Below are 13,596 nucleotides of genomic sequence, written 5' to 3'. Positions count from 1 at the left end.
ATCAAAGTGATGTACTAGAATACTGATTTAACGTAATAAAGAAAAATGTAGCTTTGAGTTCAAGTATTTAGGAATAGTAAAGCAGCAGGAAGCAATCAAAGTAGTTATTCAATATTTACTAGTAGTAGTGTAGGTGACAAAAATGAAGAAATTTAACAGTGATCCTAAGGTTACATGAGCTTGAGTTCGTCAACAAAACCAACCATTAAATACAAATTGGTCACTAACCTTAACGAAAATAGAAAACACACACTGTCAGTTAGAGAAAATAGGAAAAAATTAGAGCTAATAAATTTACCTTCCGGTCTTGGTCTGGATTGGCCAAGCAGTATTATCAAATCAAAGCAACAACAGGAACTAATACATATTCTTAACTCACACATATTACATTCAGGCGATTTCAACCAACTTTAATTCATTAAACAACCTAAATAAATATATCCAAGCAAACAGAAATTGAAAATTAGTTTCCGCCTTCAAAATTCATCAAGTGAAATACACCAGGACACTTCCAATTTCAATACAATCATGTCGTGCTATTATACTTAACATGCTCTGAAGTTACAAAGAAGGTCATAGGTAAAATACCTGGAATAATAAAAGAGAACCGAAATTATGACCAAATAAAGATCAGAAAACTGCAGATGGAGCTCAGCTATTAACAAACAAACAACAATACAACCTCAACCTTGAGCGAAACCCATTTTGAAAACCCAGAAATATGAATGAGAGAACTTTCCATTTGATGGGAAACAACACTGCTTCTTTTATGTAAATTTTGAGCAAGGATCGACATAAAATGACTTGTATTCTATATGTTCTCTTCAGTTTTGAGACTGCAGATTTACCAATTCAATAAAGGTCTTCTTTTCTCAATTTTTCCCTTAGTAGGTACGGTAGCTTCGTAGGTGTAGGAGAAGGGTCTGTTCTTTGAGAGAATTGGGGGTGATGGCTCCTAAAAGTTTTCTGGTTTCTTAAGAAGATGAGAGCGTCGTTTTTGTTGTTAAGAGGCCTCAATATGGAAAAATCTGATCTCTCTTTAGTGTGTTAGGTCTCCTTTTATGTGAAGGATTAGGGTAAAGGGTAATGGGTATTTGGGTATGGTATTGGGTTGGGCAAGAAAGAGGGAAATTGGGCCCTTTTTTTAGAAATTGGCTCAAGCCAAGTATTTTAAAAGAAACAAAACATACATATATTCTTCCTAATTTCCCTTTCTACTTTTTTCTTTTCTTTAATTAATTAATCTATTTTTGTAGAAATTAAAATTCTTTATTTATTTTTAACATTAAAACAACTAATTAACTTAAAACTAAAGAAAAATGCTAATTTAAAAGACTAAAAGTTAAATATGTAAAAATGATAATTTTTAGGATTTTTTCTATGATTTTAATATTAAAAATGCATGAAATGCAAATAAATAAAGAAAAATTCCTAAAATCAATAAAAATCTATTTTTAGGAGTTATTTTCATGTAGGGCAAAAATCACGTGCTCACAGTTGCCCCTCTTTACTCGGGAACACGAAGAGTTTTCGTGCAAAGATAAAGTGAGCATATACGAGCGATTTTTGCCCGTGTGAATACTCCGTGAGAAGCATTTTTGAATGGTTTGACCGCACCCTGCTTCTGAGGTTGCCTACATATCCTTGACTATAAAGGAATCAGGTCAGTGTAGTTCAGAAAGTTTTGGTAGCTGGGACTACCATGAAGCTGTGATTTCACTGTTGCTGCTATTGCTGCTATTGCTTACTGACCTCCTTATTACACCATGACAAAATAAAAGAAGCTAGACTAAACTATGATCTATACATTACAAAAATCCTATCTGTATCTTCAAACTTGATCTTGTGATTCCTATTGCCTTGTTGACTTGTATTCTCCCGGTGAAGTCCCTTTGTTGAGTTGTGATCTGAGACACTTTCCCTTTTCTTCAGGTGGACGCCTGATTGCTGAATTCAAATTATAATCTGAGATGATTTCCTTTTCTCCAGGTGGACGCCTGATTGCCAAAACTTGAACTGTATTCTCGTGCTCTCCAGGTAGGCGCCTGATTGCTGAACTTGAATTGTATTCCCGTACTCTCCAGGTGGGATCCTAACTGCTGAACTTGAATTGTATTCCCGTGCTCTCCAGGTGAGCTCCTGACTGTTGAAATTGAATTGTATTCCTGTGTTCTCCAGGTGGGCGCCTGACTGCTGAACTTGAACTGTATTCCCATGCTCTCCAGGTGGGCGCCTGACTACTGAACTTGAATTGTATTCCTGTGCTCTCTAGGTGGGCGCCTGATTGCTGAACTTGAATTGTTTCTCACTATTCTCCAAGTGGGTACCTGATTTCAACAAAAACAGACAAAACAAAGAAAATTTTCTGCCCCAATTTGGTAGCTGGGCACATATGTGAGTGTTACACTGAATAATATTACCAAATATTACTAAGAATTTGAAAGCTAGATCCCGTTATCCAGGAGGGTCCTGACAGCTCCTAGTTAAACGACAGTTTTAAATCTAAATTATATCTCCTAAAGGTATTACTTTCGCTACATCTTATTATCTAAGACGATCTTAAAACTACACCCCATTATCCAGGAAGGTCCTGACAACTCTTAATTAAACGACAATTTTAAATCTAAGTTATATCTTCTGAAGGTATTACTTCCGCTACATCTTGTTATCTAAGAAAGTATTAAATCTGCATCCCATTATCCAGGAGGGTCCTGAAAGTCAAAAATCAAGTATTATCCTAAGGATGACAATTTTTACGGCTGAATTACACTACCCTATAACAGTGCTTACGCTAATTCTTGTTATCTAATGGAAGTCTTAAAGCTAAGTCCCATTATCCAGGAGGGTCCTGAAAACTTCTAATCGAATCCTATCTTAAACATGCAAACTTTGAAACCAACTTATGTTCATTTGGGATACATTTATGCAAGGTTTTACTACTCATGATTGTTTTGATTTTTAAACTAGGTCTCATTTTCTAGGAGGGTCCTGAAAATTTACAGTCAAACATGCCTGGCGCTTGCCTTTCCTTACGGTGGGTTTCTCTGAAACAAATGAAATTTTCTGGCCCTATTTCAATCAAAGAAAAATCTTGTCAGTTTAAAATGTGGTGCTTGGTTTGTGGTCTTGACTTTGAGGGCGATTGCTCCTTCACTTCCCATGATAACTGATTTCCACTTGAGGACCTTGCTTGTTTATGGGCTAACATGTCGTCCTTATCACAGAAAATACCCCTTCTCCGTTCAAACCCAATTCCCTCTATTTGTTGCATTGCTCATGAACTGACATTTACCAACCTTTGTGTTTCACCGAAAATACCTTTGATTCGTCCACCTAACACCCTCCATCTATTGCATCGTGCTCTTGTGTTGACATGTACTACACCTTTGTATTTCTCATGAATTCCAAAGCACGTTAATTGCCATCCACTTAGTGCGCATGTTGTTCTTTCCTGACTTAAGTCACTGGCCTTGGCCTTAAGTCTATTGTTCCCTCACTTGTCACGACAAGTTTGATTTCTGCTTAGAAGACCTCGCTTGTCACTGCTTAACCACTTTCTTTGTTGATCTCATCACAGAGAATACCTTTGACCCGTTCACCCAACATATTCTATCTGTTGCATTATTCACGAATTGAAATATACCAGACCTTTGTATTTCTCATGGACCCTGAAGCATGTTGATCGTTACCAACTCAGTGCACTTGTTGTTCTTTCCTGACTTATGACACTATGACGTGCTAGCCAGATCTCGTTTTGTGCAATTGGAAAGCTGGTGGCAGTTTTGAAGTCATTTCTTACTTGTTCCGACCAAATAGACTCATGAAGAGGAAGTAACAAGACAAAAGGGACAGAGTAAATGATTATGGAAAGAGATGATTCCTAACAAGAAAACTACAAAATAGAAACCTATCAGATGTGGATACCAACTCTAATGACCATGACATACACCTGAGGCCTATTCTGTTGAGCAAGTCTGATATTCAACTCTTGTTGTACCTTTAAATCGTGAAACTGGGCTTCAATGCTTCGATTATCCAATCTGACTCACAATCCTTATTCGACTTGTAGTGCCTGAAGGGTTTTCACCATCAAGCCTCTCTCATTTTGTTCTTTCTCTTAACTTACAGTCGCCTCAAGGTGACCGTGAAGGTTTTCACTCATAAGACTCTCTCATTTTGATTTTTCTCAGCTTTTATCGCCTTGTGGTACCCGTGAGGGTTTTTATCAATAAGACTCTCTCATTTTTCATTTCCCTTGTTTGGATCGAAGTGTTGCCCTTGATATGATTCACCTCTACTTTCTCGCCTTAGCATCTCTCGAAGACTGATCGGAAGGTCTTTCTTTGGACCGTAACGTGGGCTTTTGGATGGGGTTAGAAAGAAAGGGTATCAAAAGGCTCAAAACAACTCATTTGGGTTCAAGATTACAACTTTCGGAATCAGATTTCTTATAAGAACCACAACTTCTGCCCCAGTTTCTTGCTTGGGGACTTTTAGATTTTTATTTTTGATGGGACCGAACCGTGAGGCTGCCTACGTATCCTTAAAAGGAATCAGGTCGAACGTAGTTCATGTCATAGGAATTACTTTGTTGTTGTAATTTTTCTTTCCTTTTTCTTCCTCTTTCTCCTCTTTTCTTTTCTTTCTTCTTTTTCTCTTTTTGTTGTTTTGTTGTTTTTTTTATTTCTTTTTCTTTTTCTTCTCTTTTTCTTCTTTTTTTTCCTTTTCTTCTTCTTTTTCTCTCTTTTTCTTCTTTTTCTTTTCTCTTTTTCCTTTACTTATCTTTCACGCTTGCGTTTCTGATCTTTGATACTAATTCCGAAAGAGGGGTATGAAATAAAATAAATAAGGCTCAAAGGGGTAACGAAGGATAAAGTGTTTAGATAGCAGAACAAAATGCCTTCGTCATTCCAATCTCCAAAACATGCCAAGTGCAAACTACACAATTAAATAAACCAAGGAAAACATTTGTAACATCTTTTGATTGTACCAGATTTGATAACCATATCCACGCATTCGCCTTCTGCATCTGTTAACTACAAAGTACCTTTGGACAATACCCTCACTCTCATTACTACGAACAGCCTCTGTCAATTTGGGAAAACTTGCCTTTAGCTTCAACCTGATGCGGCATGATGCATTTTAATAAGGTTTCTTTATGTTCTATCTGTCCCAGTTTCACACAATTTGGGCTTGAAATGATCCCACAATGCCTTTACTTATTTCCCTCAAATGTACCCATCATCTTCAAAATTATTTCATTGCTTCCTGACTAAGCTGACTTTTAAAGATCAGGCTGAGAATTATGTTGTGTATGTCATGTCACTAGAATCATCATGAAAAGAACTGTAAAAGGAGAAGAGAACTAAAAAAATAACTAGAACTAGCAGAAAATAGAGAATTGCATTAGATAGACGGTGAAAGGGTTTGAACAACAAAACAAGCAAATAAACTGGGGTACAACCCCAAAACAAACCTAGATAACACTAAATGAGATACTGCGACTAAAGGAACTAGACAAAATAAAAGGATAGAAGAGTTTGAGTCACAAGACAATATCCAGATTACAACCCTGAAATAACCCGAACAACAGAAATGACAACAAACTAAACCATCAAAACTCTTCTCCGGCCGACCAAGAAAAGGAGCGTCTTTCCAATTACCAAGCATGGTATCTTAGCCACTGAATTCTGCATCAACAATACTAGGACCTTCACAAGTCTTCATCACATTATTTTTAACAAATTGCTTTTGGGTTCCTTTTGCCGGCTCGTTCTTAAGATCAAACTCTGAAAGCTTAGTAGCACATGGACCTTCGAGGTTCCCAGAAGAATTCTCACATTCTCTTTCCAAATAAATCATACCCACCATGTGCGTCTCATTGTGCACAGGCGATCGACTTTGGCTGGTGTCTGCTGCATCTGGATTTTGCACGACAATGTCGCCTGCATCAATAAGCTTCTGAATCACATTCTTCAGATTCCAACACTTCTCTATGTCAAAACCCGGGGCATCTGAGTAATATGCACACCTTTGAGAAAAATTAAACTTCTTTGGAAGAAGGTTTGGCATTTTTATCTAGGTCGGCTTCAACATGTCCAATTTCCTTAGCCTCTGGAACAGACTGGCATATGACTCTCCCAATGGAGTGAAGGTTTTCTTCTTCCGTAACATCTCGTTCTTAAATGCTTGATTAGGCCGGAAACCTGATCCAGGGGTTTTCGATAGGCTCGTGGGGGTAGATAAGCATTTTGTGGAGCTGGGTACTGGGAAAGTGATGTACGACTTTGGGAATTCTATGGAGAGAAGTAGCATTAGGGAGGGTCATCTGGTGCACAAGGATATCTATGGGGACGATGTCGGGACTAGAAGTGTTGAGCAAGAAGGCCCATCGGATCATCTTTTCTGTTTCTCTTTATTCCAGCCAAGCTTACTGGGATGTTCTGAATGTCTTTCGAATAACTCATGATTTTGCCTGACTTGATTCCCTCTTCTACTAGCTCCCCCATTTTTAACACATCATTGAAAGGCTTTCCCAAGGCCGAGATCAAATGACTGAAGTAGGTGGGCCCCTAGGCTTGTAGGAAAAGCTCAACCATTTCTTCTTCACCAATCGGTGTATTGGCTCGAGCAGCTTGCTCCCTCCATCTGAGCCCAAACTCCCTAAAGCTTTCTTCCGGCTTCTTTTCCATTTTAGATAGGGAGGAGCGATCTGGGGTAACGCCTGATTTGTATTGAAAGTATTGAACAAAATCTTGAGCCATGTCACCCAGTCTAGGCCATTTACAGACATCTTGACGATTATGCCATTCCAAAGCTGCCCCAGTCAAGCTCTCACTGAAATACGCCATCAACAAATCATCTTTCTCGCCAACACTTCTCATTTCACTGCAATAATCCCTCAAATGGGCTACCGGATCTCCACACCCATCATACAAGTTAAACTTTGGCACTTTAAACCCCGTAGGTAGATGAACGTCGGGGGACATAGACAATTCTTTGTAAGACATGCTACCTTGGTCTCCCATTCCTTGCTTGTTCTTTAAGGACTGTTTTATGCCTTTCAGCCTCCTGGGTATCCCATCTCGCCCTTTTCTTCCTGTGAACTTTTCATTTTCAGCATTAGGCTCATCCCGCGGGCCCTGCTTGTATGAGTTGGGAACCTTGTGGGCAACCTCTGAGGGGTAATATTGGGCATCGTGAGCTTTGAGTGGGTGTTCATTGTTGGGGATGGTGGATAAGATAGGAGGGCAATTTTTGGGAAAGGTAATTGGAAGATGAGTGATGGAGCTACTAGGGTGGTTGGGAAAGCCATGATAAGCGAGTGGATCTGGAGAGTATGGGGGATCATCTGGCACTATGACCGGTGTTTGGGTAAAGGTAGAATTTAGGAAGCTAGGAGGTGGCGGGGGTGGTGCCTTCCCAGTCATCCAAGCATGATACATGCCCGTCATGTGTTGTCTTAACATCTTTACCTCATTAGCCAAACCAGTGTCCCGTTCAACCAGCTGCTTTCGGGCACCGGTATCAACTAACCCAATTTTGTTGTTGTCCACCATTGCCTTTTGAATTTATGTTGTGGAGAGGAGTTACTACTTCGGGAACCACAAACCAACCATCTTTCTGTGCTGAACTGTCAACAACAAACTTGTTAGTGATTAGAGCTTAACAGATTAGGCAACTGCACATTTGGGGAATGAATGCACCTAAGTTGTTAACCGTTTCTATTATGCATTTGATCGGTTTCTTGCGTCATCCCGGCTTTTCCTTATTTCCATTTGCAACTTCTTCTCCTTTCTTTTCACTCATGCCTTTCTATGCTTGATTTCTCTTTTATCCTCTCATTTCTCTCTCTTGTTTTGCCATTGTTTCCTCCCCATGGTTTCTTATTTTTCTCTCTTTTCTTTTCTTGTTGTTTTTTTTTCTTTGTGTTTCCTCTCTTTTTTCTCTTCTTTTCTCTCTTTTTTTTCTTTTGGTTATAATCGAATCCTATGGAGATTGCCTACGTATCATGACCTCGCATGAATCAGACCGAGCGTAGTTCTGGGGGATAAGTGTAAACATAAAATAACAAAACATTTTTGGGATATCAAATTTTTTCCATAAAATAAAACAGTTTTGATTACAACCACTCGTTCTACCAAATTATAAAACTAACAGACTCGAAAAGGGAAGTTAACAGACTCCGACTAAAAACAAGACCAACAGACTCTAACAGAAAGGTGAAAATAACAGACTCGAAAACCAAATAACAGACTCCAAGAAAATACAGACTCGCAAACAGACTAACAGACTCCAATGAAAATCATGAATACATTAATGCCTCAAATGGTCCTGGGGCCTACGGTACATCATTCGGTCTTGCCACGGGCCTATATGCAAGATCCCTTTGAAGCCTATCCAAATCACTCATTATCTATCGGACAAACGTCATCACTGCCGTGAAGAAAGTGGTGCGAGTCATATCCTCACATGCTTGGCATTTCACAACAATGTAGTCGGCAATGGCTTTGACCCGCTCTCGGATTCTACCCTTTTCTTGAAGCAGATGCCCGACCTGTTGATTCCGGGCTTCTAACACCTGAGTATCATAGAGATGTTGATTTTGCAACTGTTGCATTTATTCCTCCATCCGAGCCATCAAATCATAACAGTGTTCCCTATCAGCTTTAAAGTCCTTGTCCTGCTTGGTTGCCTCATTCTCGAGGGTAGTCATTTTTCTCTCCAGGCTGGTGATTGTCCCTTCATACTTTCTTTTCATTTGTCGCACAAACTGTACCCATCCTTTTGCATTTTCCGCCAATTGAGCCCGGACTTTCGCCAGACTGGCCTCAGACCTTTCTAGGTCATCCTGACACTCAAGGGCTTTCTTTTTCAGACTGCTTATGAGCCTTTCATCCGCTTGACTTCTTTCCGGGTTTCTAGCATCTATTTTCAACTTTCGAATTTTAGATTTGAGGGCTTTATTTTCCTGAGTTAACTTCTTCTTCTCGCCTTTATCTGCGGAGGCTTGCAACCCATTCTCAAACTGAAGGTCCATGACTTGCTTTTCCAGCCTTCTTATGGTGGCTCGGTACTCATTTTCTTTGGTCAACCAGTCCCATTGCACCTGTGCTCCGTCACTAAATTGTTGGACATGGGGTTTCTTTACGGGCCTTTCGGGCTCCTGATGAACTTAGGATCTTTTACCATACCACGCAGTGTAACTAGGCTCCACCTCGCCTCTGGATAGATCTCGTACTTGAGTTCTAGGCTCTAAGAATCTACATTGGTGCCAAATCTGACGCACTTTTTCTTCCGGAAAAGCGGCTTTTGGTTCCAACTCAATAACCTGCCGACTCAAATCCTCATCGTGTAGGATGGTCTGGTATCGGCCTAACTGACGTAAAACTCGGTGCGGGGCATAAGGCTGGATACTCTAAAGACCCATCAACAGCAAAAAACATACCTCAATTGACATATAAATTACTTCACTGACTGAGAGCCAACCAAATGTCCATTCAATCTTGTTTGCAGTCAAAGATCTCAAATGGGCATGCCATGCTTCTGTACCATCCGGGAACTCATAACCCTCTACCCGCTTTTCATATTTTTCAATGCACTCAAGGCCAGTTATACCACAATTCAAGTATCCAGAATGGTGGCAAAGGTGTTCCTCCATCCATAATTGTAACAGCATATTGCACCCTTTAAAGAACTTTCCCCCTTCTCGACAAAGGGTCAGAGCTCGGTAAATTTCTACCAAAATCATCGGCACTATGGTCCCATTTGCCTTTTTCATCATAAAGTCGGCTATCCCCATGAGTCCCAACTCTATGTTCCAGTCTTTTCTGGGGCAAATCAAAGTACCCAGGAATGCCATTATAAAAGCTAATCCTCTCCGAGCTTCCCACTTATCTTGGTTTCCCACGTGAGTAAGACCGATATCTGGCGTCTCGAAGCCATGGGGATTCCCGTAACGTTGGTACAAAAAGTAGAAGGTACAGAATCCTTTGGCCAAATTTCCTTCTCGGATATCCTGACTGATCTTAACAAGTCCAAAAATTTGTGAGGGGTTATTGTTCTCGTTGCTACCGGGTGTTGATTTCTAAGATTCCCTCGAAACCGGCGTAGCCTGCTATCTCTTCTAGTGTAGGAGTTAACTCGAAATCAGCAAAGTGGAATACATTATGTGCTGGATCCCAAAATGGTATCAAGGCCTCAATTATGTCCTTTGTCGACTTAACCTTCAAGAGCCCGACAAGACCGCCCAATGTTTTTATCACAATTTTTCTGCTATCTTCCCCCAAATCATGCCACCACATATGTAGCTCCAAAGGGATTTCTTCACGGACTGAGAAAGGTTCATTTTGAGTTGTGCTCATCCTGCACATTTATTAGGGTGATTTTCATTAAAAGAAAATTATGACTCATTTTGACTCAAGAAAACTAACCATTTTTTTTTCAAAATTTTACAAAAATATCCGGCTTTGCCAATACGGCCTTTCAGCACTTCGAAAACAAAGATTTTAAAGCTGTGTCAGCTAAGCAGCCAAAACCTTTAAAAATGACTAAAGGTGGTTATTCATGCAAAAATGGCCTTCTGACGCCCTTTTGGGGACATTCGGCTATTTTAGACAAGAATGGCATCACCTTATTTATTTGTAATAAAATTAAAAATTTTGTTCTTTTTGGGCCATTTTTGCAAAAAGGAAGTTAGATCTGATGGGGGTTGCCTACGTATCTCACACCCTGTGAGAATCAAACTGGCGTAGTTCGGGCAGATAAAATAAAACCAACTCTTTTTCAAAACAAAACCTTTTCTTTTTTTTATTTTTCTCAAAAAATTCGGCAGAGTTTCAATACCATTTGGACATTGGTTTTTCCAAGATAGGTGATTTAACTCACTTAACACTCACATTACTATTCTCTTTTTTCCAACTTTCTCTCATTATTCAAAAGCCGGTGAGCATGCAAATCCAAATCAAATAAATGCACAGGTAGAAAGTAAGATGCATCAGGATGGTCTTTTCATTTTTGGTACACCTGTCCTAGACAGACCCAACCCTTGTGTTGAGTCTCCAAAGTCAAATGCACGTGATGCAAGCAAACGTTCCTACTAGGGATCCGGCATGAGGTCTTGTTATACTAGATTTAAAACCTGGGTTTATTGTTCTAGACCTGGCTTACCCGAGCGGACAGCTCGAGCCGAGGGGGGAACGTACCGGGAATACAGAAGCTTCACCGGCTTTGCAACTTGTCCGAACCTCGTTCTAAAATTGGAATGACTCTAATAGAAGAGAAGTCACACGAAGTGCACACTCCTCTATGATTTAGAATACTCAGAGAGAAGAAGGGTTTCGTAGCAATTTATATGTAGTTTATAGAATATGAAAGCGGTAAAAGCAACACTTAGCACATTAGGCCCAAACATGTAACAAAAACAAATAATAAATAAAGCGAAATATAACAATTATTCCAAGCTCGAATTCTTGAACCTTAAACCAGAGATTCTGGGTTCGGTCCCCAGCAGAGTCGCCAGAGCTGTCACACCTCCTTTTTCCTACCTCTGGAAGGATATAAGGGAGTTTTTTCCAATTTAGGTGACAATCGAAACGAGATTATTTATTAAAAGATTCAGAGTCGCCACTTGGGAAATTTATGGCGTCCCAAGTCACCGGTTCAAATCCCGAATCGAGGAAAAGATTGACTTTGTATTACAGTCCGCGAACACAGAAATCCGGGTAAGGAATTCTGTTAACCCGGGAGAAGGTATTAGGTATTCCCGGATTTTGTGGTTCTAGCACGGTCGCTCAACTATTATTATTGGCCTAATTATCTGATTTAATTACACATTTAAAACCTATTGTGCATTTTTAGCTTCAGAACCGCTTTTAATTAAGTTAAATCGCTTTTCAGGAAGATTCAATGTCATTTAAAATATGCCTCGAACCACGCCACATGAAATGCACCCGTGGTCCATGACACATTTTATTTAACGTTGTTGGGAATTGGAGTTGGGTCACATGAAATGCACACCCGAGTTTAGGAAGGTAACATTTTAAAATAACGCGCCTAAAACAACTACGCACTTTCACGTTTGTGAGGGCCATGGAAATTCAACTAGGTGGCATACCTCGATTCTAATTTCAAGGGATTGTACTCAACTAAAGCAAGGCCGAGAGTTTATGGAATATAATAGGAGATAACACTAAGTTTTATCAATGTGATGTACTAGAATACTGATTTAACGTAATAAAGAAAACTGTAGCTTTGAGTTCAAATATTTAGGAATAGTAAAGCAGCAGGAAGAAATCAAAGTAGTTATTCAATATTTACTAGTAGTAGTGTAGGTGACAAAAATGAAGAAATTTAACAGTGATCCTAAGGTTACAAGAGCTTGAATTCGTCAACAAAACCAACCATTAAATACAAATTGGTCACTAACCTTAACAAAAACTGAAAACACACACTGTCAGTTAGAGCAAATAGGAAAACATTAGAGCTAATAAATTTACCTGCCGGTCTTGGTCTGGATTGGCCAAGCAGTATTATCAAATCAAAGCAACAACAGAAACTAATACATAATCTTAACTCACACATATTACATTCAGGCAATTTCAACCAACTTTAATTCATTAAACAACCTAAATAAATCTATCCAAGCAAACAGAAATTGAAAATTAGTTTCTGCCTTCAAAATTCATCAAGTGAAATACACTAGGACATTTCCAATTTCAATACAATCATGCCGTGCTATTATACTTAACATGCTCTGAAGTTACAAAGAAGGTCGTAGGTAAAATACCTGGAATAATGAAAGAGAACCAAAATTTTGACCAAATAAAGATCAGAAAACTGTAGATAGAGCTCAGCTATTAACAAACAAACAGCAATACAACCTCAACCTTCAGCGAAACCCATTTTGAAAAACCAGAAATATGAATGAGAGAACTTGCCATTTGATGGGAAACAACACTGCTTCTTTTATATAAATTTTGAGCAAGGATCGACATAAAAATGACTTGTATTCTATATGTTCTCTTCAGCTTTGAGACTGCAGATTTACCAATTCAATGAAGGTCTTCTTTTCTCAATTTTTCCCTTAGTAGGTGTGGTAGCTTCATGGGTGTAGGAGAAGGGTCTGTTCTTTGAGAGAATTGGGGGTGATGGCTCCTAAGAGTTTTCTGGTTTCTTAAGAAGATGAGAGTGCCGTTTTTGTAGTCAAGAGGCCTCAATATGGAAAAATCTGATCTCTCTTTAGTGTGTTAGGTCTCCTTTTATGTGAAGGATTAGGGTAAAGGGTAATGGGTATTTGGGTATGGTATTGGGTTGGGCAAGAAAGAGGGAAATTGGGCCCTTTTTTTAGAAATTGGCTCAAGCCAAGTATTTTAAAAGAAACAAAACATACATATATTCTTCCTAATTTTCCTTTCTCCTTTTTTCTTTTCTTTAATTAATTAATTTAGAAATTAAAATTCTTTATTTATTTTTAACATTAAAACAACTAATTAACTTAAAACTAAAGAAAAATGCTAATTTAAAAGACTAAAAGTTAAATATGTAAAAATGACAATTTTTAGGACTTTTTCTATGATTTAAAAATATTAAAAATGC

General features: G+C 38.9%; 1 protein-coding gene across 2 annotated transcripts; it reads right to left on the bottom strand.

Moving 5' to 3' along the window:
* Positions 1–398: 398 nt before the first annotated feature.
* LOC107800148 (uncharacterized) lies at positions 399–13,239 on the bottom strand. Of its 2 annotated transcripts, XR_012695876.1 has the most exons (3): positions 12,788–13,239; positions 683–10,365; positions 399–588 (listed from the first exon to the last, which is right to left on the bottom strand). XR_012695876.1 is itself a non-coding variant. In XM_075223509.1 (2 exons), the coding sequence occupies exon 2, from the start codon at positions 7,557–7,559 to the stop codon at positions 6,573–6,575; it is 987 nt and encodes a 328-aa protein (XP_075079610.1). In that variant the 5' UTR covers positions 7,560–10,365; positions 12,788–13,239; the 3' UTR covers positions 399–6,572. The 2 variants fall into 2 exon arrangements, 1 of the variants encoding a protein (XP_075079610.1); XM_075223509.1 differs by having other exon boundaries at positions 399–10,365.
* Between the last annotated feature and the right edge of the window lie 357 nt (positions 13,240–13,596).

Source organism: Nicotiana tabacum, chromosome 10 (assembly GCF_000715075.1).
Source record: "Nicotiana tabacum cultivar K326 chromosome 10, ASM71507v2, whole genome shotgun sequence".
NCBI lineage: Eukaryota > Viridiplantae > Streptophyta > Magnoliopsida > Solanales > Solanaceae > Nicotiana > Nicotiana tabacum.
Note: the sequence above shows the minus strand (reverse complement) of the source record. Positions and strands in the feature narration are given on the sequence as shown.

Coding starts and splice junctions, on each gene's coding strand:
- LOC107800148 (XM_075223509.1), bottom strand. CDS start 7,559: ATGGTGGACAACAACAAAATTGGGTTAGTTGATACCGGTGCCCGAAAG.